The sequence below is a fragment of the Lepidochelys kempii genome, chromosome 5 (genome assembly GCF_965140285.1).
Source record: "Lepidochelys kempii isolate rLepKem1 chromosome 5, rLepKem1.hap1, whole genome shotgun sequence".
In the NCBI taxonomy this organism is placed as follows: Eukaryota; Metazoa; Chordata; order Testudines; family Cheloniidae; genus Lepidochelys; species Lepidochelys kempii.
In genome coordinates this window covers 111,014,422-111,041,826 of record NC_136384.1, presented here as the reverse complement: position 1 = coordinate 111,041,826, position 27,405 = coordinate 111,014,422, and the positions used below count along the sequence as shown (strand labels likewise).

The window sequence follows — 27,405 nt, the reverse complement described above, 5'->3', positions numbered from 1 at the left end:
ATCTGAAGTACAGCTCCTTAGTGTTTACTAAAAAGAAAAGGAGTACTTGTGGCACCTTAGAGACTAACCAATTTATTTGAGCATAAGCTTTCGTGAGCTACAGCTCACTTCATCGGATGCATAATGTGGAAACTGCAGAAGACATTATATACACAGAGACCATGAAACAATACCTCCTCCCACCCCACTCTCCTGCTGGTAGTAGCTTATCTAAAGTGATCACTCTCTTTACAATGTGTATGATAATCAAGGTGGGCCATTTCCAGCACAAATCCAGGTTTTCTCACCCCCCGCCCTTTTTTCCAAAAAACACACACACAAACTCACTCTCCTGCTGGTAATAGCCCATCCAAAGTGACCACTCTCTTTACAATGTGTATGATAATCAAGGTGGGCCATTTCCAGCACAAATCCAGGTTTTCTCACCCTTCCCCCCCACACAAAACACACACACACAAACTCACTCTCCTGCTGGTAATAGCTTATCCAAAGTGACCACTCTCCCTACAATGTGCATGATAATCAAGGTGGGCCATTTCCAGCACAAATCCAAGTTTTCTCCCCCCCCACCCCCCACAAACTCACTTTCCTGCTGGTAATAGCTCATCCAAACTGACCACTCTCCTTACAATGTGTATGATAATCAAGGTGGGCCATTTCCAGCATAAATCCAAGTTTTACCAGAACTTCAGGGGGGAGGGGAGGGGAGGGGGAGGAAAAAACCAGGGGAAATAGGCTACCTTGCATAATGACTTAGCCACTCCCAGTCTCTATTTAAGCCTAAATTAATAGTTTCCAATTTGCAAATTCATTTTTCCTCCCCCCCCCCCCCCCGCCCCGAAGTTCTGGTTAAACTTGGATTTATGCTGGAAATGGCCCACCTTGATTATCATACACATTGTAAGGAGAGTGGTCAGTTTGGATGAGCTATTACCAGCAGGAAAGTGAGTTTGTGTGTGTGTGTTTTGGGCGGGGAGGGGGTGAGAAAACCTGGATTTGTGCTGGAAATGGCCCACCTTGATTTTCATACATATTGTAAGGAGAGTGGTCACTTTGGATAAGCTATTACCAGCAGGAGAGTGAGTTTGTGTGTGTGTGTGGGGAGGGGGGTGAGAAAACCTGGATTTGTGCTGGAAATGGCCCACCTTGCACATTGTAGGGAGAGTGGTCACTTTGGATGAACTATTACCAGCAGGAGAGTGAGTTTGTGTGTGTGTGTTTTGGGGAGAGGAGAAGGGTGAGAAAAACCTGGATTTGTGCTGGAAATGGCCCACCTTGATTTTCACACACATTGTAAGGAGAGTGGTCACTTTGGATAAGCTATTACCAGCAGGAGAGTGAGTTTGTGTGTGTGGATTTTGGGAAAAAGAGGTGTGTGTGTGTGAGAAAACCTGGATTTGTGCTGGAAATGGCCCAACTTGATCATCATACACATTGTAAGGGGAGTGATCACTTTAGATAAGCTATTACCAGCAGGAGAGTGGGGTGAGAGGAGGTATTGTTTCATGGTCTCTGTGTATATAATATCTTCTGCAGTTTCCACAGTATGCATCCGATGAAGTGAGCTGTAGCTCACGAAAGCTTATGCTCAAATAAATTGGTTAGTCTCTAAGGTGCCACAAGTACTCCTTTTCTTTTTGCGAATACAGACTAACACGGCTGTTACTCTGAAACCTGTCATTAGTGTTTACTGACTCCTTTAAACTAGGTACTTTCTGTTTAAAAATGCTTACTATACAGATCAACTACAAATCCTAATACCTAGGTTTTCTTCCAGGCCCTGCAATTAACTTGCTTTGTGACCTAGTGTGCCCTTATTTTCTATATTCTTTGTAAGGCTCCTCATCACCTTATTCCTAAGGAAATTTCCACAATCATTTCAGCTGGTCCTTCAGCTTCTGCAGTACCTTCTGCTGAAGGTTAAACAGTCACAGTTAGGAGGTGTTCACAAGCACCTGCCTTGAAGTCTACAAGATGGGGAGGGAACCTAATTTTTTTCCTGAGATTTGCAGTGCATCTGAAAGGATGATCTGGGACAGAGGCCCACATGCCTTACCAGTTTTCTGCTTGGTCATCACCAGCTTCACCACTAGAGTTGTGGAAAAGGTGGGTAAATGAAGTCTGAACCATCCATTGGCACAAGATACATTTGCTCTATTTCCCCCCCTGCCCCCCTCCCAAACCAACAGGGTGTTATCCTGAAAGTGCCATTGACTTCAGTAGAGTTACAGTGGCATAAAACTGGTGAATAATGGAGTAGAGAATCAGGCCACTTAACTGGAGGAGCTGCCTCAAACTCAAAAGCAGAGTGTCTAAAAAGATGTGTTTGTATGATGAAAAGCTTCCCCTGGTGCATCAATGTGTCTCACTGACTCTAAAGAGCGGAAAGTAACGTAATGTTTTGAAGATGCTGAAGTACCACAGAGGGATTTCTAATTGTGTTGATGTTCCTTTGCAGCTGAATGCTTTGAAAGAATGTTTTGTCATCTAGAAAAGATAAGACTTGAACCCTGAAACTTAGAACCAGCCTTCAGTAATAAAGAACTGTATTTTTAGATGTGCAAAAGATATAACTAAATAAAGACATTTCCTTTAGTAGATCGTGCATTCTGGGCTATCATTGCCAAGATCAATCTAGGAAACACTCAGAGTACAACTGTCAAAGAAGATATCTTCTGGTTATTTGGGGCATGTCTTGAAGCCACTGTATTACTTTCCCTTGGTGAACAATATTATGATTAACAAAACTGTTCACAGAAGGCAAAAAATAGCAAATTAAAAAAAAGGAGGAAATTCTGCTAATGATAGTAACAACAAAAAACACCAACTTTAATCATTTGTATGAAATCAGTATGTCTGCAATATTAAATCAGAAAAAAAACAAGACCATAATATAAACAACAACAACAAGAATACTTGGCACTTATGTAACGCTTTGCAACCATAGCTCTCAAGATACTTTGCAAAGTTGGGTACATATCATTATCCCCATTTTATGCATGGGTAAACCGAGGAACAGAGAAGTTAAGCAATTTGCTCTGGCTTGCTGACATGAACATTTAATTTCTGGACAGCTGAGGTGCAAACATACCCTGCACTAACTTGCCACACACTAAGTGTCCATGTGGACTCTGCTGCTATGCACAAACAGTTCCCTTTGATCTACGCCACTTTGAAATGGGAGTAAGTTAAAGCATACTACAGAACTTTTAGCACACAACGGCAGGGCCCACATGAACCACTTAGCATGTGGCAGGCTAGAATGGGGTAGATTTACAACTCACCTTGCCACAAACTGAATATTCATGTAGACAAGCCCACTCCAGGTCATACAGAAAGTCAATGGGGAGGTGGAGGGGGATGAGACAAGAAAATAATTAGGGTCTCTTTACTTCCATATCTTCTGCCCAAGGTGGAATTAGAACTTGCTTCTCTATTGTCTTTTCAGAAGAAGAGAACTAAAAGTGGCAGGCTATGTGGCATTTTATATTCATTTGCCCTTACAGTGTGTGTGGGGACAGATGGAAGAAGCAGCAAGAATTCGAAACATTTAAGAGTTTTGTCAGTGCTATTTGCTGTGGGGCTTGTGACTCAAGATTGGAGACATGTGCAGTAATACTTACTTTTAAAAAACTAATTTTTCACCACCATTTAATTAAAGTTAGTACAATGACTGTGCATAAAACATACATGAAATAATTAGTGTAGATGGTTCTTAATTTAAAGGATGTTAAACAGCTTGTAGACATCTGCTAGCAAGCTGAAATGGGTCATTCAAAATTTATCTAACTAAATTAAGGGGGGGAAATGTTTCTCCTCCCGGGTCGGCATGTCACAAGATAACTAAACCGGCTTAGTAGGCTTGCCTGGGAATCCTTAGCTGTCAGTGGTGAATATGCAAAGGGCCAGCAAATTAAATCAACCTGCCAAACTGTCAATTTCAAGCCTCATGACTGCATGAAAATAGCATCACTGGAAGAAATCAAGCATTGCCTTCTTTTGGGTTTCCTGGCACCTATTCAAATACTCATGCAGTTGTGGCTAATTTTGAATGCAAATTTCAGTCAATAAGCTCAGAACAAGACCTCCCAAGATATTTCAAAAGATCTGACAGTATTTTTTCTGAATACCAAATCGACAGTAGTTGAAATTCAATCTCCATTTGCTAGTGCTTTATATATGCACGGTGTCCCCTCTACAGAGCTAAGTTAATGAGCGCCATACCTGCTTTCACTCATATCCTCCCAGCCATCCTTATTGAAGTTCTCAAATACATTGCTCATAACCTTGATGGACTGATTGAGAAAAGCTTGGTGACGTCCCAGAGAGCTCTTTTTCTTAGTTGTTTTTAATTTAACTTTGGTTCCTGCTGTCTTACAATTACATTGCCCACCGGTTGCTCCTACAGTGGCCGTGGTAGCCACTGCTTTGGCTTTGTCCAGAGAATTTTTCAATTGCTGCACATCACAGAGCAGATCTTCCTTTTCATTTCTCAATCTGTTCGCTTCTGCCACTTGCCTCTTCAAAGAGGTAACCTCTCTCTCCAGCTCATCAATAACTAACTGAAGATCGGCTTTGTCTTTCTTTATTTCTCGAAACTTCTTCAGTAGCTTCTCTAACTCTCTCTCTTTTGTGTCTGCATCTTCTTTGTGACATTTTATAGATGCTTTCAGATCATTTTTGTCTTTGGTTAACTGTTTATTTACTTCTTTCAGCTTCTTTGATTCCCTTTCAAGAGCTCTAAATCTCTTTTCCAATTGGCACACCTAACAAAATTGAGTTTTAGAGTGAAACATTATACTTTGTTTTTAACCTTTTAAGTAGCACAAAACCAAACTGTTATGTCTTAAAATTACATTTATTTTATGAAAATAAAATTACATTTAGCACAAGGACAAAAGTAATTTAAAGTGCCTAATTCAAAAATAATTCTAAGGCAGCGTAGATGAATACATTCTAACGGCAATAATACATCTGTTGAGCAAAGGGCAGATGGTAAAAGGAGTTAAAATTCCAGACAAAGTGACACAGAAGTCTAAGTATGCTAATAAACCTTGCTGATGCGTTCCGAGATCATTACTGATTTGGTTATACATATTAATTCAACCTGAACAAAGTTTTAAAAAAAAACCTATAAACAAAACAAACAATTTTGCACAAGGTATTTAAATAATCAAACTCTTTGATGTACTTATTTAAAAACATTAAACATATCCTTTCAAAATCAGCCAGAAATTTTAATAAAAGTTTAGGGACTAAAGAATCTGAAGACTGGGAACTTTTCTATTTGCAGCATAGGAAAATCCAGACCTTCCCAGTGAAACCTTTTTACAAGCTTGCCAAACACTATTTGAGAAAGCATTTTCATTCATACCTAAAGACCTACTATGTCCAAATGATGCATATGTTTTATTCTTGATGTACTAGAAGTCTAAACAAACTCAGGATTACCTCTAATAGACTGATTCTTACTGTCCTTCAGTGCCATTGGTCAAGGTTTAAACTAAATACCACAATATTCAGCAATGAACAGCAAGTTTAATTTGAACTAGGCCCCTAAAAAGGAACAGCTACTCAGATAAGATATTTCCAAAGTGTCTTTGGGAAAATCAATGCAACTTTGGAAAAAAATCTTTGGAAAAATCTCACTAGGAGCTGATGTACCACAGTTCTTTCCCTACTCTATTTTTGGTGAGAGCTGCTGAGTGCTCAGCTCTTTGGAAAATCAGATACCTACACAAGAATTTAGCAGCCTAAATTTAAATACCCATTTTATAAAATATTGGCCAGTGCCTGCACTCTGCAAGAGAGTGGAATGCCAAAAACAATATCAAATTTTAAACTTTTTAAACCGAACAGTTTTTCTAAAGAAATATTAAGAGGTACTGACAGGCAGTATTGGGCTGAAGGTTTTTAATTGTTTTAAATCTTAAAGAATTATTTTGTGTGATGGATGAATTTAGTTCAAATGACAGCGAAGGATCTGAGTGCACGTGTTAAATTAAGAATAGTGATGTGCAAACATCCTAATATATCTTTACCAATGAGCTTGAACTCAGATCGTTGATATCTATGTTTATCCATTGCTGGACTTCCCTTGAGCACAATGTGTAGCAGGTTCACAGTGAACAAAGAATTAGGCTAAGACTGCATAAACTCACTCATTGGGTGAAATCCTGAATCCATTGAAATCAAGGGGAATTTTGCTACTGACTTCAACGAAGCTAAGATTTTACCCATTTATTTATATTAAGATTGGCATCTGAACCCATATCTTCAGTGGTTAAAGGCCAAAACAGTACTCTTCATTAACTCATTGTGCATTAAGCCCTTCCAACCTGAGCTTTCTTTATTTCTTAGTTCTTTAAAACACCTTTTACGTTCATTGTCTTTTAAGTCACTTATGGTAGTTGAAAGGAAACAACAAATATCTTCTGGGTCTATATCCTAAGGCAGGGGTTCTCAACCTTTTTCTTTCTGAGGTCCCCTCAACACGCTAGAAAAACTCCATGGACTACCTGTGCCACAAAACTGGATTCCTGCATATAAAAGCCAGGGCCAGCGTTAGAAGATAGCAAGCCAGGCAATTGCCTGGGGCCCCATGCCACAAGGGCCCCTGCAAAGCTACATTGCTCAGACTTCATCTTTAGCCCCAGGTGGCGGGGCTCAGGGCCCTGAGCTTCAGATGTATTCTGTGGGGCTTCTGCTTTCTGCCCTGGGCCCCAGCGAGTCTAATGCTGGCCCTGCTTGGCAGCTCCCCTGAAATCTACTCACAGTCCCCCAGGAGGCTCTGGACCCCTGGTTGAGAACTACTGTCCTAAGGTATCATCACAACACGATATATCCACAGAGATATAAAATTATACAGGACCTGGCAAACAAAATTGTAGTTCTGATATATAGATAATAACCTAGTATAAACTTTGTGAAATCCTAGACTGTAGTGTTCAAATTATTTCAGTTACTCACTCTGCCTTAAGATAAATGAATGTGAGCACTTCCTGTTACGCGTGTTATTATTTTAACATGATGTTTGTCATTCAGTAATAACGAGATGACAGACTTCATTACCTGACCATATGGCAAGTGTTACAAGTATATGCAATCACGTCATCTGCTGTAAATTACTGTACTTCCTACAAGTTAATTCACAAATATAAAAAAAATAGAAATAGCCATACTGACATTTTAAGTTACATATTTGTGTTTATTCAAATTAACAATGCTCTTAAAGGTTTCATTAACTGGACGAATATAATTAGGCCAAATGAAAAGCTAAAGGAATAGGCCTATCTGAAAAACACATTTTCTTTGCAGCAAACAAAAACATATGGTAAAATACAACTGTGCCCTTTTAAGTGAACAGCTGTTAACATATAAAACTATTTGTTCAAAGCAAAAATATCAATGCAAAAACTGTGACTTATGAATACCTCATTATTGTACAAATAAAATGTGAAAAATGCTGTATAGTAAGTTGGATTCTTCTAAATATACAGTATATCTGTTAAACCAACAAGCCTACTAAATGTATCTACAGTACCATTTTGTAGAGAGAGGTTACATATTTAAGAACTTTTTTTATACAGTATTGTTTTAAAATTTAAAATATGAGAAGTGAATTTATTACCAAATTACTATTATGCACAGATGTGATTCTCTAGCAAAACAGCTGTATGGATTCACATCTGATAATGTGTACAGTTAAATAAAGTTTGGCAAAAGAAAATAAAGATTTCAGAATCCAAAAGCTGTGAATAATAAGCATATGCTCCTATTTTAATTTAGGTGATGTGTTGGTTTATTGCACTTCATTTTGTCTTTAAACACATTTTTAATTTGCTCTGATATTAACAGCATTTATCTCACATAATGCATCAATATCTACTACACTAACATTGATTTTTGACATAATTTTGGCAGTCAGTATTTTTGAATTATGAAAGGAAATTAGAGATAGAAAACAGAGCTTCAATGCATGAGTTTTGATTTTAACATACAATCCTTTACATTAAAATTTAGATTTAACTTGCTGGGCTCAATATCTTACCTTCTGTAATGTCTGATCTGATATTTCTTTCACATTCTTCTTTGGAGTACTGTTCTTGACCCCATCATCTTCACCAAGTCTAAAGAGTAGTTCTGCCAGAAAATAAATAAAATATTGTGACACACATATCCCCACTAAAACAATACTCAAACAGTTTAAGGAACTGTGTTCTTTAGTTTCCCAATTATAAATAATCTGGTGTATTTTCTTGTCAAGCCTTTTGGTCAGTCTCTAAAGAGTGACCGCTTTTCAGAGTCTTATGTCACATAATTATGAATCTTTGTAGCATCACAGTGTGTTTTTTTTCCCCACAGTACAAGCTTTTCAAAGATACAATAGATCTGCAGGTTAAAGATGCTGTACTTTTATTCCCATTTTCATTCTTTTATAGACTATTCCCTATATGCCTTAAAAGCAGAATTCATTGCCTTTTTATCTACACAGTCACTACCAGTTTTGTTCTCTAGGTCTTGTCCCCTGCCAGGAAGATCAGAGCGATTGGTGAACAAAGCAAACAGTAACAGAATTAGGATGAACTGAAACTTTAAACCCCCTTTTTGTTAAGTGAAAGATCATGTGCTTTACAGGATAAAGCACACAAATCATTCTGTTGTAATATTGTGAGTTCATAAAAATAAGAAAACCATAAACTAGTCAGTGTGAACTTGATTCTATTTACCACTCCAGTAGCCACACTTCAGTTACTAAAATTCCCCCAAAATAAGGGCACGTTAAAAAAAATTGTTCTTAAAGAAAGCACACCTATAAAATGGAAATGTTAGTAGTATTAGAAGGTAAACCAGAACAAAAAAGTGTTCAATTTTAATTTGTTGATTTCATTATTGTTCACAAAAAAGAATAGTAATTCTTGGAGTGACTTCTTTAGGAAAGGTAGAAAATTATGCTCATAAACAGGGACACCCGACTGTACAAATGCCAGTCAAATGTTTAGGATTTTGTTTTTTACACTAACTGAAAGAATTACTCTTAAGGGAAAAAATATCTGTGTTTGGTTTGCTTTAGAGATATCATTTTAAACCACAAGCGGACACTGCAGGTCAGTTAAAAACTTTTGATTTCTAAACAAAGCAGGAGTAGAAGAAAACAGCATTACTCTCTGTAGATTAGCAATCCTCTTGATATAAACAGTGACTAATAAGTTTGTTAGAGTGAATTAAACCCTTCTTTTGTCTTTGGAACATGTCATAACCAATTAAAACTACTGTATTCATGAAATAAATGGAGCACTATTCTAAAGATAATAAAAGCTGAAAAAGGTAAAACTATGCATCTGGGAATATGTACCTTTACCTTGATATTAATCTGCTAGTTCCCATGTTATTTCCAAGTACAGTCCCCCAGCACAGTGGTAATGCATATATTTACAACATTCTTAAGTAACACACAAAGATCATATGTAAATACTTTTAATCTTTCTAAATATTCACTCATTTGAATGTCTACTGTAGCTTTAATATCAATATTTACTGTATTCCACTAAAAATAAGGTGATTTTTCAGTCAAAGATACTGATCAAAGCACAAATTATGTTTATTACGAAGTTAGATATATTAAAATAAATATTGCACCTACAGCCATAAATAAGTATATTGTATCTACAGACACAGAATCTACAAGCTGGAAGATTGTTGGAAGAATTATTTGCACAAATTAAGGAATATTATAGAAGTCAGTAGCAACACAAATTAAAGAAAAGCTACAGACTACTGATGCATGGCCATTTCTAACAAGCAAAAAATAAATTGTTTATTCCATGTTGTTACATAATGTTTCACTGAAATTAGTGTGGTCATAAAAGAAAGCACTGCCTAGTGCTTGCCTGTCTGCCTGCAACTGCAGTCACTTTCATCACATCAGCCTACCCAGAAACACATATGGTCTATCTGTGGCAGACCCAAGTAAAACTCTTGAGCTGGGAACACTCAGAAGCCATAGAATCCAGTCTTCAATTATAAAGTGACAGCCGTCATATGTGATAAGTATAATTATGTCCCACTGAGAAAACAGAATGAACAAACACCCTTTGAATTGAACACTTCATTTTATTTAAAATCAGCACATCTGGTTTTGAGGTGATTGCAGAAATTGTAATTCAACAGTGATAGCAATACAATTTCACCATTAGGAACCAGACAGTCATCAGAAGCATACTGATGTGGTAAAGGAATTATCAGTTTAAAAAAGAAAGACAATGAATGAAAAAAACTTGGCTTACAGATTTTAGTTTGGACAAATCAATGAAACACCCAGGACTAATGCTCACCTTGCTAGTCAGCATGGGGCACTAGTGGGATCAGGACCAGTGGAAATACCCTCAGGGATAAGGGAAAGGGAGACTGGCTGAGGGAGTGTTCCATGTAAACCTCTCTACCCCTCCATGCTTCACCTTTGGCAGGAAGGGACAATTGCTTCACTCTCCTCCCCAACCTTCTTCTTACCACCCACCTCTTCCTCATGATGCATGGGAATGTGTGGGAATGCAGAGGAGGTGAGGGTAGAATGCTGCAGCTGGTTCCAGGCTCTACGGCTTGTCCTGTCTATTGCCTCTACCACTGGGCAGCAGGGGAGATATGGGGGCTGGGTTACTGACTCCTGTCTGGTGGGAGGTAGGTATGTACAGTTTGCTTCCCAGATGGAATAGCCATTGTAGGTCCCATTTCAGACCCACCCTTACCCTAGTTACTGGATCTCCTATGTTGCTGGGGCTAGGCTGATAGACAGTTTTGGGGTCCGGAAGCAATTTTTCCTATCTAGCAAAACTGTCAAGTTGCTATGTGATTTTTTTCCCCATCTTCCACCTGACATCCAGAGTTGGAGAGGAGGGAAGGGAAGGGGACGAGGGGGTTACATTACAATTGTAAACTTGTACAATTGGCAACTTTTGGCAGTTTAGAAAGTGTGATTGAAGACCCTATAACGGAGTGAGTTGCTTGGGGGTTTAATCCTCAGTACAGCATTGCAAAATATGCTTCTATGTCTGGTGCAGCTTGCTGTGCCCCTTATCTTCTCTCTCCTACCTCCAGTGAATAGGAGGAAAGGAGATCAGGAAACCAGTATCCAGCCATGGTCACATGGCATGCCAAAGATTGTAGAGTGGGCATGGCCTTAACACTCATGCTCAGGCTTACAGTACATCAGGAGCCAATAGTGCCTAACCAGCACTGGAAAAACCCCACCAGGTAACTTGGGTTAGTTACCCTACTTAGATAATCGTTATTAATGAAGTTGCAGCCTCTCTGCATTTAACCACATTATAGCATCTGTGTCTCACTGCATCTCTAACTTTCCTCTGTGGTCTGCTCCAGAAATGCCCTTCAGGTCCTAGGCCTCCAGCCATCACTTCTCTCTGGGAAGAGACCCACATCCCACTCCCTTCTGACTGGGGGTGTTAGGCTGCAGTCCCTTTGCATTTCACTGTGATTATCCCGAGCATGTCTGACAAACATCCAGCGTCTGCTCTTTAGTTTCTCTCCAAGGACATTGTCAGTGATTTATCAGCAACTCAAACACCTCTTTCAAAGCAGAGTACATTTATTTAAGGACAAAAGCATACAGAGAAAACATCTAAAACAATAAAAGATCTAGATGCATATTAAACATACCAGAAGTTGCCCATCAGCCCTCTGGGGACAATGGCAGAGACAAGTCCTTCCAACCGATCAGTAGGGTCGTGTCTGGCCTTGAACCAAAGGTCAGGTCCATTTGTAGAAAAAAAAAATGGTCCCTCTCTCTGATCGAGCTGGCTCTTTTATATCAAAAGCCCTTTCTTTGAGTCCTTGGCTTCTGGTATCTGTTAGAGCCAGTATCTGCAAACCACCACAGGGGCAGGTACTTCTCTGGGGTTGTGTACAATTCTAGGGATTGCAATAATCACCCCTACTGTTTTTAGTTCCTGGAGGAGCTATGGTAACCCTCCCCCAGGGAGTAGAACACAATCCCTAGCTCAGAACGATACATGGAACATTCATAAATTTAGAACAATATAGTTCCCAAAGGTACTGCATGTGGTTGCATTATCTGGCGCACTCATTATTTCAATATCCACATCAAGCTAATTTTGAAGGGACACCACCTCTTAGTGTTTATTTGAGGCAAATCAAAAAGCATATACTCATACATTTGAATCACCCTGTTCATGAATATTGCTAAAATATGGCACAAGGTACATTTCATATTGACTTGACATGGGAAGTTGAACATTAGTCGTCAAATAAGGGTACGTCTACACTGCAATGTAAACCCATGGTCAGCTGACTCAAGTCCCATGAACCCATGTTAAGGAACCCTTGGCTTGAGTGTCTACATTGCATTTTAACCCTACATTAAGACTTTTCTAACCTGTGCTTGAACCTAGGGTTCTGGCATCCACACTGCAATGAATAGACCCCGAGCCAAAGTAACCATATCCTAGAGTCTTTAGCACCCTCACATCCAGTAATGTGGCCATTCTAGCACTAAGACTGTGTTGCACTGTCAGAAAATTTTACTACCAACCCTGCATGTTACCAGGAACCAGGTCACTTTGTAAAAGGCTTGATCAGTTCACTCTCCATTGTAAACCCAGGAGGCTATCTGATAGTGTGCTTGCAGATTGGTGATCAAAAGAGAAAGCGTTAATGCTGATCCGAGCTGCTGCTGTTTGCAAAATTCCATTTTCAATAGAGAAGATTGCAGATAGTTGGGACAGAGAGGATTAAGAAAGTTGTCCAATGAAAATGTGGGATACTTCCAGCTGACTCCCAGGATCTGAGTCAAGTGGGGCTGCATCTATACTGCATAGCAATTGGGCTTGGACCCTGAGGCCTGGCTTAACTCAAGCTCAGACTCTTCAGCCCTGCAGGGTCCTGGGACCCTGGGTCCGAGCCCTGGGTTAGTGGAATTGCAGTGTAGATACAAAGGGGGTTAGTCTTGAACCTGGACTCAAGCACTGGTTTACGCTGCAGTGTATACATACGATAAGAGACAATCTTTAGGGAAAAATGTCTGTCTTTATTCTGAATGATAAACTGGCTTGCATCAACAAAATTAAAAGGAATATTATAAGAACACGTAAAGAACTTAGTTTATTTACATTTAGTTTCCCTTACATTAAACACTGACAAAATATTTCTTACTTTATAAATTTTATTTTTCAATTTTGAAAATATAGTTTTCTTCTATGTATTTTATGGAATACAATCAATGTGGCTTTCTTTCATTTACTTCTTTGTTGATGCATGCACATCATAAATGGGATGGAATAGTTCCGGGAATAGGATTTGTTAGCTAATTTATCTCAGTACATGAAGGATAATGGCAGAGACTAGAGAAGCTATAATCTACCATCAAAGAAAATAGTTTTAAAAACTTCTCCTCCTAAATTGGTTTGCTTTTGGAGTGCTAACTCCAAAATTAAAACTATTCTTCTGTCAGTGGTACTTGCTCTCTCTCACTTCTGCTGCTCTTTCTGCTAGCTTTTTTTCGTAGAACTACTTCTGCTGAATGTATGAACTGTTTAAACTAAGGCTATGTCTACACTGGCATTTTTGTTAGTATAACTTATGTCGCTCAGGGATGTGAAAAAACACTGCTCTGAGTGACATAACTTACACCGAAAGACGTGCCGGTGTGTACAGTGCTGTGTCCACTACCGCCTCTCATTGGAGGTGGTTTAATTAGGTCAACAGGAGAGTTCTCTTCTATTGGCATAGAGCAGCTACATACGAGCAATCTTACAGTGGTACAGCTGTATCAATATAGCTTTGAAGCTGTAAGCTTGCTAATGCAGACATGCCTTAAGTGATTTATAAGTGAGACTGGGCTGAGTACAAATGATGAACTTTAAAAACTAAAACATGTCATCTAATTTGTGTGTTTAATTACTGTGAAAACCTGCACACTCAACTGTTACACATCACCTTCTGTGATCATAAAAATGTTTTTATTGTGTTCATATCACTGTAGTACGTGTGTGCACATGTAGGTATATAAATATATGTATTATTCTGAAGGTGCTGTCTGACTCCATAATTAAAACTGTGTTCAATTTTTCAGACAAACTGAGGGTTAGAGCCTCGTAGTATATATAAAAAAAGAACATAACATGCAATATTCAAAATGCTTTTCATCATTTTTTGGTTATTTTTCAATAATTTTATTTAAAAACCTTAATTTAAAATCTCCTACAGCTGCTATTTTAAATCTACTTCTGTTGAAAGTATTAACTGTTAAAATTGAGTGATTTCTGAGAGGAAGTTGAGAAAAGCTAGACACCAGCCCCACATTTTAAAAAATGACTTAAGTCATTCAAATTACTAAATGACTGAATGGGTTCACCTCAAACTTTCTCAAAAGTGGTGTAATTTAGGTCGTGATTAACATCTATCTGTCATAGAAGCCAACCAGGGAAACACATGCAACCAAATGCTAATATGTAACATTTTACCCAACGAAGTGTTACGTGCAATACATAGGGCCCTACCAAATTCACGGCCATGAAAAACGCGTCATGGACTGTGAAGTCTGGTCTCCCCCCGTGAAATCTGGTCTTTTGTGTGCTTTTACTCTATACCATACAGATTTCATGGAGGAGAGCAGCATTCTCAAACTGGGGGTCTTGACCGAAAAGGGAGTTGCAAGGTTATTTTAGGGGGCTCGGGGTATTGCCACCCTCACCTCTGCACTGCCTTCAAAGCTTGGCGGCTGGAGAGCGGCGGCTGCTGGCCAGGCACCCAGCTCTGAAGGCAGCGCCCCATCAGCAGCAGTGCAGAAGTAAGGGTGGCAACACCATGCCATGACACTCTTACTTCGCGCCGCTGCCTTCAGAGCTGGGCGGCCGGAGAGCGGCAGCTGCTGACTGAGGGCCCAGCTCTGCAGGCAGCAGCGCAAAAGTAAGGGTGGCAAATACCATACCGTGCTATCCTTACTTCAGAGCTGGGCAGCGTGAGAGCGGCGGCTGTTTGGCTGAGATCCCAGCTCTGAAGGCAGAGTCGCCGCCAGCAGCAGCGCAGAAGTAAGGGTAGCAGCACCACAACCCCCTCGACAATAACCTGGAGACCCCGCCCCCATAACTCCTTTTTGGGTCAGGACCCCTACATTTACAATCCCGTGACATTTCAGATTTCAATAGCTGAAATCATGAAATGTATGATTTTTTAAATTCTATGACTGAGAAATTAACCAAAATGGACTGTGAATTTGGTAGGGCCCTAATACAGATACCTTATTCCCTGCTCCAGTGGCGCTTAGGAAACTCGACACCTACCTATGAGCTCGTCTCCTAAGGTACACAAAAAGAATGCTCTTATTTGCCGATCCTTCTGTGGAAGCAGAGCTCCTCTTCTGTGCACTTCAGGACACACCCAGAAATTGCATTCCTGTCCTGCACACACGAGCATGTCTGCAGCTAAATTTTCGACCTTCAGACTCCCTTCTTTTTTTAAAAGACGAAAACAAGGAACAATTTGCAGTAGGGCATAGTCTGAGAATCTAGAAAGGTTAAACTTAAAAATAACATCCTGCCACTGCCCCCTGCACCCCCCAAAAAGAAACAAACACACTCGCTCTCTCCAATCTGGGATTTCAGCATTATGAATTTCTTTTTAAAGATTCTTTTCCAAACAAAACACAAAACTGAAAAGCCCTGTGTAGGTGGCTAATTCCCATATGTGGTTTAAACCCTAAAACACACACAAAAGACCCCCAAAAGAAAAAACAGAAGCATCTACAAGTATCTCTCAAGCCCTCTGTCCTAACTTCTAAACAACCATCTCGTGGTTCTGACCGTTAACATGGTTCATTTCTACACTTTACTAGACTTGGTTGCATCTAATTACTGCCTGTATGGCTGTGCCTCTGAGTCAATGCTGAAAATCTTTGTTGTGCTTTAACTAAAAACAACCATTGTCTGTCTTGACAAAACCTTTCCACGGATCACCAGTAAGATATGGGGACCCCCATCCCATGATCACTGTAAATCCTCATTCCATCACGCCATTAAAATTAAGCTAGTATAGGAAACGTTATACACATCAAGTTTTCTATGGCTCCAAGCTCCTAGGAGTTCAACCAGAAAACATTGTGCAAAACTGTCTATTACACCAGGTTCTCTCCTGCTGTGCATCTTCTCAGGTGTGCAGGAGGAGCATAAGAGAAGCAGCTCATCATTGTAGTATGGATGAGTGAGTCATTTTTGAGACTGGACTGGTAAACAGTACCTTCACAAGGCTGTAATAAATTCATTCTGACACACTAATGAGACTTTTAACTTGAAATATATCCTTGGATTTAAGCCAGCTACTTATCTGTAGAAAAAAATATTAATATTTATAGTGTTCAGGTATGCAACAACAATTGATAGGAAATGCAATTAAACTGGATACCCACACAACTCAACTGTGTTTAACCTTTTGTTTTCAATCACCTTAGAAGTGCAAGGAACTAATGTATTTGCATAGCCTGAAATTAGTGTGCAATTTTCTTTAAGGAGAGAGGAATATATATTTCAAAAAATAAAGATGTTTTATTCTGTAAAGATTTGGGGTTCTTTTAAGCGTTCAAGTACTAAATACTTTAGAAGCCTTTAAGATTCCCGAGATCTGAATTTTTTTAGAAAGTGTCACGGTTATTGTTCAGTAGGCAGCCAGCTGACTCCAAGCTGCCTTTCCATTCCTGGTTCTGTGTGAAGGTAGAAAAAACTAGAAAAAACAAGGTGAGTGATTGTTTCCTCCACTTCAGTACCTCTTTTCAGGGTAGATAAAAATTGATGAGTTTTAAAAGTTCTTTTTAAAAAATCAGATTTTTTTATTTCAGTCAGATTTCTTTGATTTTGCTAAGTTTTTCTTTTGAAAAATCAACCTACTTAAAATGAAATATGAATTTAATACAAAATAGATTAAAGCCTAAATTTATTATAATCTCTTAAAACATTTAAATAGAAAGTAAATACAGTGATTCTATGAGTCTCTTTCAAAAACTTTGAATTAATGGCTGCTTTTCTATATAACCATGAGTAAAAAGTTAATTATCTAGTAAATAAGCAATATATAATTCATAATTTTCGAACATACTAAAAATGTAAAATTAATAAGAATCTGAAAATATTAAAGCTATATAATTGCTTAAATAAATGTATATAGTTATGATGTAGCCTCCTAGGTAGCAAAATGATGCATCAAATTGAGCATAAAGGCTCTATTTAGTTGTACATCAACATAATTTAATGGTTATATCAAACAATGAGAATGCATCTTTCTTTAGAAAATAACTAAAGTAGAAATGGAAAAGTTGATTAAAATCAATTATTTAAATCAAGCTTTCCATTTGGCAATTTAAATCACCTTGATTTAAATCAATCCACCCTGTCTGTTTTGATGAAAATAGGAACTAGATAGCAACAAGTGAGAATCCAGCCACTTGCCATTTTTAGCAGCTGGATGCTTTCACAGATTTTTTTGGAACTGGGTGCCTGGTTGTAAAATATATGCTTTGAAAAAATTTTTACTTTATTTTGTTTTACCAACCTGGCCAACATTTCTGCAGAAATAGAAATGGAAAGCAGCCAACAGCAGACAAAAAGGATGAAGCTACTCACCAATACTGCAGTTCCCCAACAATGGGGCTTCTTTACATTGAGACCTGTGAGATATCACAACAGGTTCTGCTGAGCTTCAGGAACCTTCTAGAAAAGCAGTGCCTGGTCGGACTGAAAAGAGTTCTCTTGAACCTCAGTGTAGTCCCCAGACATTTCAAGTAAGCAGAGGGTGAAAGGAGGTGCATGAGGATAGGAGCAGTGAGGTGGCAAGGATACAGAAATAGAAGCAATCTTGTGGGAATCATTTTCACATATTTTGCCATTTTGGTTAATGTCCAAATTTATTTGGTTATTGGGGATGCTATAAAAATTCAGAATCTTATATTGCAGATTTTATAGAATTTGGGTCTGGACACTGCACCAGTCATCTTGAATTTTCAAGATACAAAGTTTTGGAAAACTATTTCCTTTTAGGATGAATGATTACTAGTTTATGAATCATGTAGAGAGCTAAAAAAGAATAACTGTACATTTAAAAAAAATGAATGTATATCTCGGCAGAATTCCAAATTAGAAATTAAAAAAACATATTATTGTGAGAAAAGAAAACCCATCAAATAAAATATTTTCTGTCTAATAAAATATTATATAATTCTACAAATTTTTTTACCTTCCCTTTCTTGTTGCAGACACAGATTCAGTTCTTGTATTGTAGCCTTATCCATAGATCTACATACTTTCATCTGATCTAATTCTTCTTCAAGATTCAGTCTACAAAATAGCATAGGCAAATAAGAAGGAACAGAAAAACAGCCAAACACATCCTAATAAAAATATGAAACAAAATTAAATGAAAAACATATCAAAATAAATATTACTGGCAAGGCAACATATATGATTTAAATACAGATGCTATTGTTTTAGAATGTAGATACTTTCATACCTGCTACTGTAAGTAAAAACTGATATAACACAATAGCCAGTAAATTCACAAAACTCAGATATAGATTTTGTAATTATATGAACATTAGTGGTTTCAGCTCCTCCCCGATAAGTACATGCATTCATATGGGGACCACATTTTCATTTATGCTGAAACCCCTTTATGACACTTTGACAAAGTAAAGGGGCTTTAGTATTAATGAAAATTTGGCCCATCTATGTATATAGGCCCATGTATGCACACATACAGGGTATGAAGAGGAGGTGCAGAATACTAGGAGGTTTTTAAAGGGGGATTGCAGCAGATGGGCGTGGCATGAAAGATAGTTTCAGGGATTGGCAAAATAGAAGTAAATGAATAAGAGAGGACTGAAGGGGATAAAGAAAGGCATAGTTTGTGCTTGATAAATTTTAAAGTCCCTATCTAGCATAGCTTTTAGGCACCTGTGCAGTCTCATTGAAACTAATGAGATTACTCATGTGCTTAAAGTTAAGCACATGCCTAGATGCTTTCATCAGGGCCTACATGCTTAATTAGTGAAAGATGGGAATGAAGTAGAGGTAAAACTGTATTTCTATATAATGTAAAAAGCATTCAGAAGATGTATTCAAGGATCACTCCCACACTGGCAAAGGAATGGTTTAAATTAAATAATAGGTCTTTTCCAGTTCTAGTGCCCATGATTATATTGTTCATACACTTAGGGCCACGAGTGTTGGGAGGCACAAATCATATCTCCATTCAGTTGGCATACAACAGATTTCCAAATGTGTAAATTATCTGAAAATACAGACTGTTGTCATAATCATTTCTGCTTAGCTTTAGCTCCTGGAAAAGACTGAATAAATACAATATTCCCCTACGAATGTCACATTTTCAAGCTTTTCTATTTGCTTAGTGATCGATTTTATGGCAAATGGTAAAAATAATAGAAAAAAAACTACTGATGGATAGTCTTTACATAGCTGGTATACAATACACTCAGTATTGAATATCAGAAAATGAGAATGACATGGAAGCAAATACAGTTAATGGTGTATCTTTTTATCATGACTGTTTGCAGACAAACACCTTTCCACCATCATTTATGAGGCCTTTAGCTATACAGAGTAGACAGGAATCATTGCCATGGGAAGAACAAGACTTAAAATGAAGCAGTTCCCCTGGCCTCTATGCCAATTGTTCCAAAACTTAGTAGTAGAAAATTGTTGCAAAGTTTAACAATATTTCCTGACCCGAAGTCTATGTAAGAGGTCTAAACAAATGCTTTTTAACATGCTTGCAAATGTAATATGTAAGCACAACTATATCCTGGTTATTTTCCTCCTCCTCCCTCTGTAAAAAATGCTAATAAGTAGAGCTCTAAAGAAATGTTCATATATTATTTTCTCAATGCAGGATCTTCAGTCAAACTACCGCCCATCGGTCCCCTTTTCAAGGCTCCATGTCATAGCAACCGTACTCCAGTGAAGTCTGGATAGGAGTCTCTTCAAAGCCCATCCACATTGATTCTAGATTGAACAAAGTGATTCTAGTGACATGAGGCACTTCCCCTCCCCTCCGCAATCTTTTCACTCCAGGAATCAAAAATAAGCTGTGGGATAATTCAGAACACTAATCTACTGTAACTGTACTGTAAGAGAAAAGAAGGCAGCCTCAAAGCTCAGATATTGTGAATAAGAGATCCCAATGTTATTTTGGAAGAGAAGTTAATACATGCTGTGGCTATCATAGACAACTATAAACATAGAAATATTGGCTTGTTTGATATATTTTCAATTAAGAAATCAAACCCTGGAATAGAGAACCAAATTGGGTTTTGATACTATCTCAAAGGCAGTTTTGTGTGTGTGGAAATCTTCTGTTTCACTGAACAAGTGGTGAGCAAATAGCAGGGTGTTTGTAGACTTTCAAAAGATCCACAACACTAACGGAAGCGGAGAGGTTGCCCCTTTACAGTGGGAAGGAAGTCTCTCTGAAGAATTTTTCTGCACAAATGCCACCTGATTCTGGTTTGAAATGTGGAAGAAGAGCTCTTAACATCAGCATATGCCTCCTCCAGCTTCTAGCCACCAGTAAAAAAATTATCGAAGCTGAACATATTCCAAAAGAACTGTTGGTTTTGAATATTACACAAATTTTAGGCCTATTCTTATTGTGGCAATAAAATCATGGGTTCCACAACTTTAGGATCTTTCCACAAATTTCACTATATTTCTGCAATATTCCACAAATTCTAAGCTTTAATTAAATAAAAACTAAAAGAAAACAAAAGACCAACTCAGTAAATTTTGAACTTTTCTCCTTTGATGACAATACCAATCCTCCTTCTGTCACACCAGACTGTGAACAACTGAAGGAAAAAGAGATGCCATTTTTACACTGTTGATCATCAGAATCCCCTCACCTGTCAGTCTATGGGAAGAACTGCAGCTCAAGTTACTCCTTGTATGGCATCACTATATAAGCCATCCTATCATATTACTATACACATTCAGAAACATGAAAACCTGATAGCATTAATATTCAAAAGGAAAAAGAAAAATTACTTTAAAAATCTTTGAGATAGTCTATTTTATACTTCATAAAATAGTAGTAGTAAAAGGGAATTTGTTTCTTGACTTTTTGGTTCAGCTTTAAGCTTCTCATGACAGTGTTAACTTGGCCGTGTTGCACATATGTACTATTTTCCAGTCTTCTTTTCTATGTTTCTGTGTCAGTTGTTAAATACATGCCATGCCAGAAAATACACAGGATCCTCAATACGGCAGAGTTAACATTGCTCTAGGAACCCTAACTTCTCCCAGTTCCTACCATTTTTTATTTAAATTGCACAGCTTTAATACATGGCGTTTAATATTCTTATTTATTATTTTATCTTGTGGTGGCACCTAAAGGTTTTTAACTATATCTGACTGAAGCGGAATTTGAAGGAAGAGAAGGCAACAACCTTAGAGATGAAATTGGAGATACTATTACATGTAAAGGAAGGAGCATAAAAGAAAGCACAAATGTGGCTGCTAAGAGGAGCAGAGAAGCGATGCAAGGATATGAAAAGCCATGCAAAATGGATGGTGGGGGATGAGCTGGTAAAAGAAAAGAGCAGATAAATAGGGAGGGAAGAGCTGTGAGAAGTCTTGCAGGAGAGCACATGAAGTTTGAACTTGATACAGCAGAAAAGGAGGAGCCAGTGGAGGGCTTCAAAGCGTGGAGTGCCATAGAAGATCAGGCGAGGAAGATGATTGGGTTTTAAATACATTACTAGAGGTGGCAAAGCAGTTATCGGGGAGGCTGGAGAGGTTTCTGTGATCCAGATGAGAAACGTGGACCTGGAAAAGGGTTTTCACTGTGTGGTTAAAAAGAGCTTGGATCTTAGAAAAGTTATGGAGGAAGAAATGGCTAGATTGGACATAGCTGGGATGTGCAGCTATGTTCAAGGGGAACGGGAAAGGAAGGAGTCAAAGATGACTCCCAGGTTATGGGCCTGGGGTAAATTCACACATTTGTAGCTACTGTTCTCTTAAAACAGTTAAGGTTGCTGTTACATTTTAAAGTCACTGTTATATTTGTGTTATGTAGTGTATAACATTACTCAACATGGTTTTAAAAAGTTAAACCTCCAGGACAAAGACTATTACAAGAGATAAAAATTGTACAAGTTCTGTGCTAATGAATATTAAATACTTTGAACTATTTTAACAAATTATACAGTACCGTAGATTGACATACTGAGTAAATGAGATCTGTAAGGGCATTCAAGTTTCAAAAATCTGCAGATATAATCCTAACCACTCAAAACTGACTGAAATAAACAGGCAAAGGAGAACTGAATATAAATTATCATTTGAATTTTTTAAAAAAATTAATACAAAATTGCATAGTACAGTCTCTGAGGGTATGCATAAAATATCTTGTCTCTCTATCCATGATAGACCTTAGGCAAAGGAGATTCATTACTAGCAATACCCATTAGTAACCTAGATGAAAAGAAAATAAGTAACCATTCTGCTAAACTTCGTTAAATTTCATTAAATTCAAAGTCCACAATCATATCTCTAATGATAATACTCAGCAGGTGAACCATTTTAAAAGCTGTGAAATGCTGGAGCTAATTAATAATTGCTCAGACTATAATGACAAAGTTCCTGCTCTACCTTGCTGGGTCTTATGCTTATTGGTGGATTTGCTCGCCTTGGAGCTTCACAGCAGCCCTCAGCTTGGCCGTTTTTCTGAACCCACAGTCCAGGTCGACTCCTCCTGTGTCTGACCAGGAGTTGGGAGGATTTGGGGGGAACCCGGGCCCGCCCTCTACTCCGGGTTCCAGCCCAGGGCCCTGTGGAATGCAGCTGTCTAGAGTGCCTCCTGGAAGAGCTGTGCGACAGCTAAAACTCCCTGGGCTACTTCCCCATGGCCTCCTCACAACACCTTCTTTATCCTCACCATAGGACCTTCCTCCTGTTGCCTGATAATGCTTGTACACCTCAGTCCTCCAACAGTCCGCTTTCTCATTCTCAGCTCCTAGTGCCTCTTGCTCCCAGCTCCTCACACGCACACCATAAACTAAAGTGAGCTCCTTTTTAAAACTCAGGTGCCCTGATTAGCCTGCCTTAATTGATTCTAGCAGCTTCTTGATTGGCTGCAGGTGTTCTAATCAGCCTGTCTTAATTGTCTCCAGAAGGTTCCTGATTGTTCTGGAACCTTCCCTGTTACCTTACCCAGGGAAAAGGGACCTACTTAGCCTGGGGCTAATATATCTGTCTTCTATTACTCTCCTGTAGCCATCTGGCCCGACCCTGTCACACTACATGTGATCTTCACATGGACAAGGTTCTATCAGGTTTTGTTTACCTGAATATAATATAAACAGGTTTTGAAATGTGCCAAAATTTTAGTTTCTGCTGTGATAACAGATCTATTTACTAGTTATTTTAATTTTCTTTTACCCTTTTACAGTTTTACTATGCTAAAACATTATTTGAAAAGGAAATATGCTATTAATTATGTTCTACCCAAGATGGATGCCTCACTCAGGTTCAGAAATATTGAAAAATGACCTCAAGTATTTAACATGAACACATCAGAACAGAACAGAATTTAGTTTTATAAAGCAATTTCATATGTGAAGTATCTCTCAAAGCACTTTTTAAAGCAATTAGTATTGTCATGATTGTATGCACACAACCTTGGTGAGAAGGATACTGCTAAGCACAACCATGCATGGTACTAGAAACTACCATGGGGCCCAATCCAACTGCCACCAAAATCAATTGAAAGATTCTCACTAAAGTCAATGGGAGTTAGACTGGGCCCTTCTAGAGAGAACGACTGTTATCCAAGATGCCTGGACGGTATAATAATTTTTGAAAAATAACGTTCAGTTGATTCTGTAAAGTAAAGCTGACAGTTACATTTACATAGATCCAGTAGTGATAGGCAAATCGCATACATACATTTGTCCAACAGCTTGCATATCAAGCCTATTAGGTGAGTTAAATATTTCCATGAATCAGAGAATATAATGTATGACTAGCTGATTTTCATAGCAAAATAAGATTAGAAAAAGATTTCCAACTGCCACAGGGGCCTTCCAACCAGTGTCTGGTTTCAAGACTCTCACTCAGCTTCTTTAGCAGGTATTTTACAGTTAATTCTAATAAAGACTTCCCTCAATGCCAGTCCCTCCACCCCCGCCCCCCAAATTTAGTGTTATTTCTACTCTTCTCCGAAAAAGGGAAGGAAGGAATTGCCTTCGTCAGTATCAAAAAGCAAAATCACCTCTCTTTAAGTGTTGTCAAAACTTCTAGCTTCTCACTATGCACAATTAAAGATAACAAGTTTGCAGCATTTAAAAATTTAACATTTTTGGATGCAGAGAAAGAATATTGGAACAAAACAATACAAGGAATACTGTTATGATTGGACAGGACTCAAGGATGTGGATGTATGAAGAGTTGAATCATTCTGGGGCTCTTGTAGCATAATTCAGGTCTAAAGCGCCTCAGAGTATACAAAACCTTAAATAGGATTAATAATATTAACAACATTATTAAGGTATTTTACTTGCTAGTTGTGCTAAGACAGACCAGAAGTGAGACTTGACTTTTGAATTCCATGGGCCAAAAGATCTACAGGGTAAAGCTGAATGGGCTCAGAAAAGTACGTCTACTATAAATGTTCAGCAGAAAATGTCTTCATTTCTTTTCCTTTGTTTATCACGGCTGGAAACATTGAGCTCCATTTAGTCATGCGGAATGCTGCTCCATGTGGCCACAACTTTTGTCACCTACAATGGATTCCAGTGGACATGTATGAGTATCAGTGGGTGCTAATTTTGCAATTGTCTCACTTATCATTGTTCTCCTAAACGACTGATGATGACTCAAGACATTCATTCCCTCTCTGCTTTCTCATGTTTTGGTGCAATAACTCCTTAATTCCTGCAATTCTCCATAACTGACTAAGGCACAGGAAACTAAGAAAACAGTGCTACTTCTTGTCCCAAAAATTTTCACTCTTTCGTTGAATTGTTATTTGTAAAAAAAATACAAAACAAAATAAAACAAAACAAAAACCCCACCACAATTACAATAATAGCAAAAACACTCCAGTCACCATTGTCTAGGTAAGGTGGCACAACACTCAAATTATTCAAAAGCCAATGATCTAAAGCATTAATACAAAATCCTTTTGGACCAGGAAACTTCAGCATAGCATTTGACCAATGTGTGAGCTTAGTCAGTTTTGAGATGACAAGCATCATAGCACAAATCAGAGCCATCAGCGCATAATCACTTCAGAAAAGAGCCACCAATCATAGATATAGTTATTGTGATCCACCATCTTGAATTATAGCTTTTGTCCTTAAAAACCCATCTTCACATTTTGCTTTTATCTCTCGCAGGTGACAGTCACTATGGGCCTAGGAGAAGAAGCAGCTTTCAGTTCTGTAGCCCTGGAGAGCTTTGAGTGAAAGTTACTTTTTAAAATGGCACCACTGATGCAGAGATAATCAACATACAACCATGCACTCCAGTTTCTGAATATACCCAACTATACGTTTATACTTACAGTCCTTCTTTTTAACTTCTGCACAAATGCTCATCTTCTAGGCAGCTTTGTAACCCTACATATCTTCAGAAATAGTCTGGATGTAGTCTATAAGTCAGCCTGGAGTCTTTCAAAAGTTTTCATTTCATCCCTGAAAGAGCATCCCCAAACACTTTCTGGCTAAATTCTACCAGTTTTACTCAGATTGAAGAACACCTTACTGTGCAGTTATTATTTATTATTTCTAAATTTAAAAACAGGAGCTCATCCAGTTCTCTGGGCACTTATTCCCTAAAATTAAAAATCTCATTATAAACACAAGGACTGCCCCAGACATACTTGTCTCACTCAGTCCATCCCCTCTTCAACAGCTTGAACAAAGAGAAGGAAAAGATGGGTTTTGCAGCATGCCCGGAAGGTTAACAAATATGGGTTCTGGTAGCTCCCTTCCAGAGAACTCCCTGCCAGCAGCTCCCCCTCTTTTACAGTGAGAGAACTCCAGCTTTAGCACCTCTGCTGTTTTCAACTATGGTATTGTATCATGGGGGAAGAGAAATTACCTCCCAGGTAATTAGCTCCCAAACCATTTAAGACTTTATAGGTTAAAACTGACCCACTGAATTCCACCCTGAAGCTTATTGGTAGTAGTTCCACTGAAATAAATGGGAATTCTCAAAGAGCATGTTACAATTCAACATTAGTGAGGGTGGCAGAATCTGACCATAATCGTCTTGTGGCTCCATCTACGTGATACAAATGTTTTCTTAACTATTTTGGGAACAAAGTTAAAGGTTGGGGAGGCTTTAAAATACACTCCACACACCCATTTCTTAGATTTTGGTTTCATTTACAAAGAAACTAATCACAAATTCCAGCTCATACCTTCTCCCCAGGCTTGGTTCCTTTTAGCATTCTCCCCAAGGGCCTAGAACCTAGGTTTTATATGCTCAGAAAGTCACTTCCATCTCCCTTATAGCCAAAGTGAAGTTAATGAGTCCTGCCTAGTGCAATGAGTCAGCAGGAATCCATCAGCAGTTCCCTACAGGCTTCCAACACCTGCTAACAAGGTAGATCAACAGTAGAGCCCTGCCACTATACTATATTCGGTGGACAAATATCCTGCATGCAACATCAACACATTTTGATTACTATCAATAATTGGATGAAAGTCATCCTTCTCTGTTGCAACGTAAGTCATAAGGACATTAAGAGGGGTAAGGAAGCACAACGCATGTCACTGCATGTACCTCTTCTTCATTTATTTCTTCCAACTGTGCCACAGTATTGCTGAGCAATTTTGAAACCAAACAATATTAATTCTATCTACACTAATAATTTATGCTGGACATTGTGTTCATTTGCAAAGATACTGATCTTGACACACCATAGTTTCACAATGGTTTCCACTGTCATACACCATTCTGAATTTTCCTTTACATTAGGTTATTTTCCAAATACCCCAATACTTAATTCTTTCAGGGCATTATAAGAGGTAACACAGGGAAAAAAGAGAGCTATAGCACCAGTTTTTCAACTGATGTACTCCTAACTTGTTCTAACAAATAGCTGTACATCAGCACTAAATCATCTACAACATATAGTTGTTTACCTATCAAATTATTAGGATACATAGGTGCTCATACCACCTGAATATAACCAGAGCTTGGGCATAACATGCTTTATTGAAAGAACAAAATTTTGTAATGTTCATCATTTTTAATTCTCTGTGGTTATAAAGATACCATGTGGAGCCCCCACACCACTCTAAACAAAAGATATGCCCTTGCTGGGGTTTTGTTATATTAACAAAAAAAAAAAAAGATAATTTCAAAA

At 38.3% G+C, this 27,405-nt stretch overlaps 1 protein-coding gene across 5 annotated transcripts in view; it reads right to left on the bottom strand.

Annotated features, from left to right (window-relative positions):
• CNTLN (centlein) overlaps nt 1–27,405 on the bottom strand; it is a 284,448-nt gene that overhangs the window by 88,302 nt on the left and 168,741 nt on the right. For all 5 annotated transcript variants that reach the window (XM_073345467.2, XM_073345462.1, XM_073345464.1 and 2 more), the window contains 3 exons: nt 18,253–18,353; nt 8,051–8,142; nt 4,225–4,766 (listed from right to left, as the gene is read on the bottom strand). In XM_073345467.2, coding sequence (XP_073201568.2) covers nt 4,225–4,766; nt 8,051–8,142; nt 18,253–18,353 — 735 coding nt within the window. The remainder of the gene's footprint in view (nt 1–4,224; nt 4,767–8,050; nt 8,143–18,252; nt 18,354–27,405) is intronic.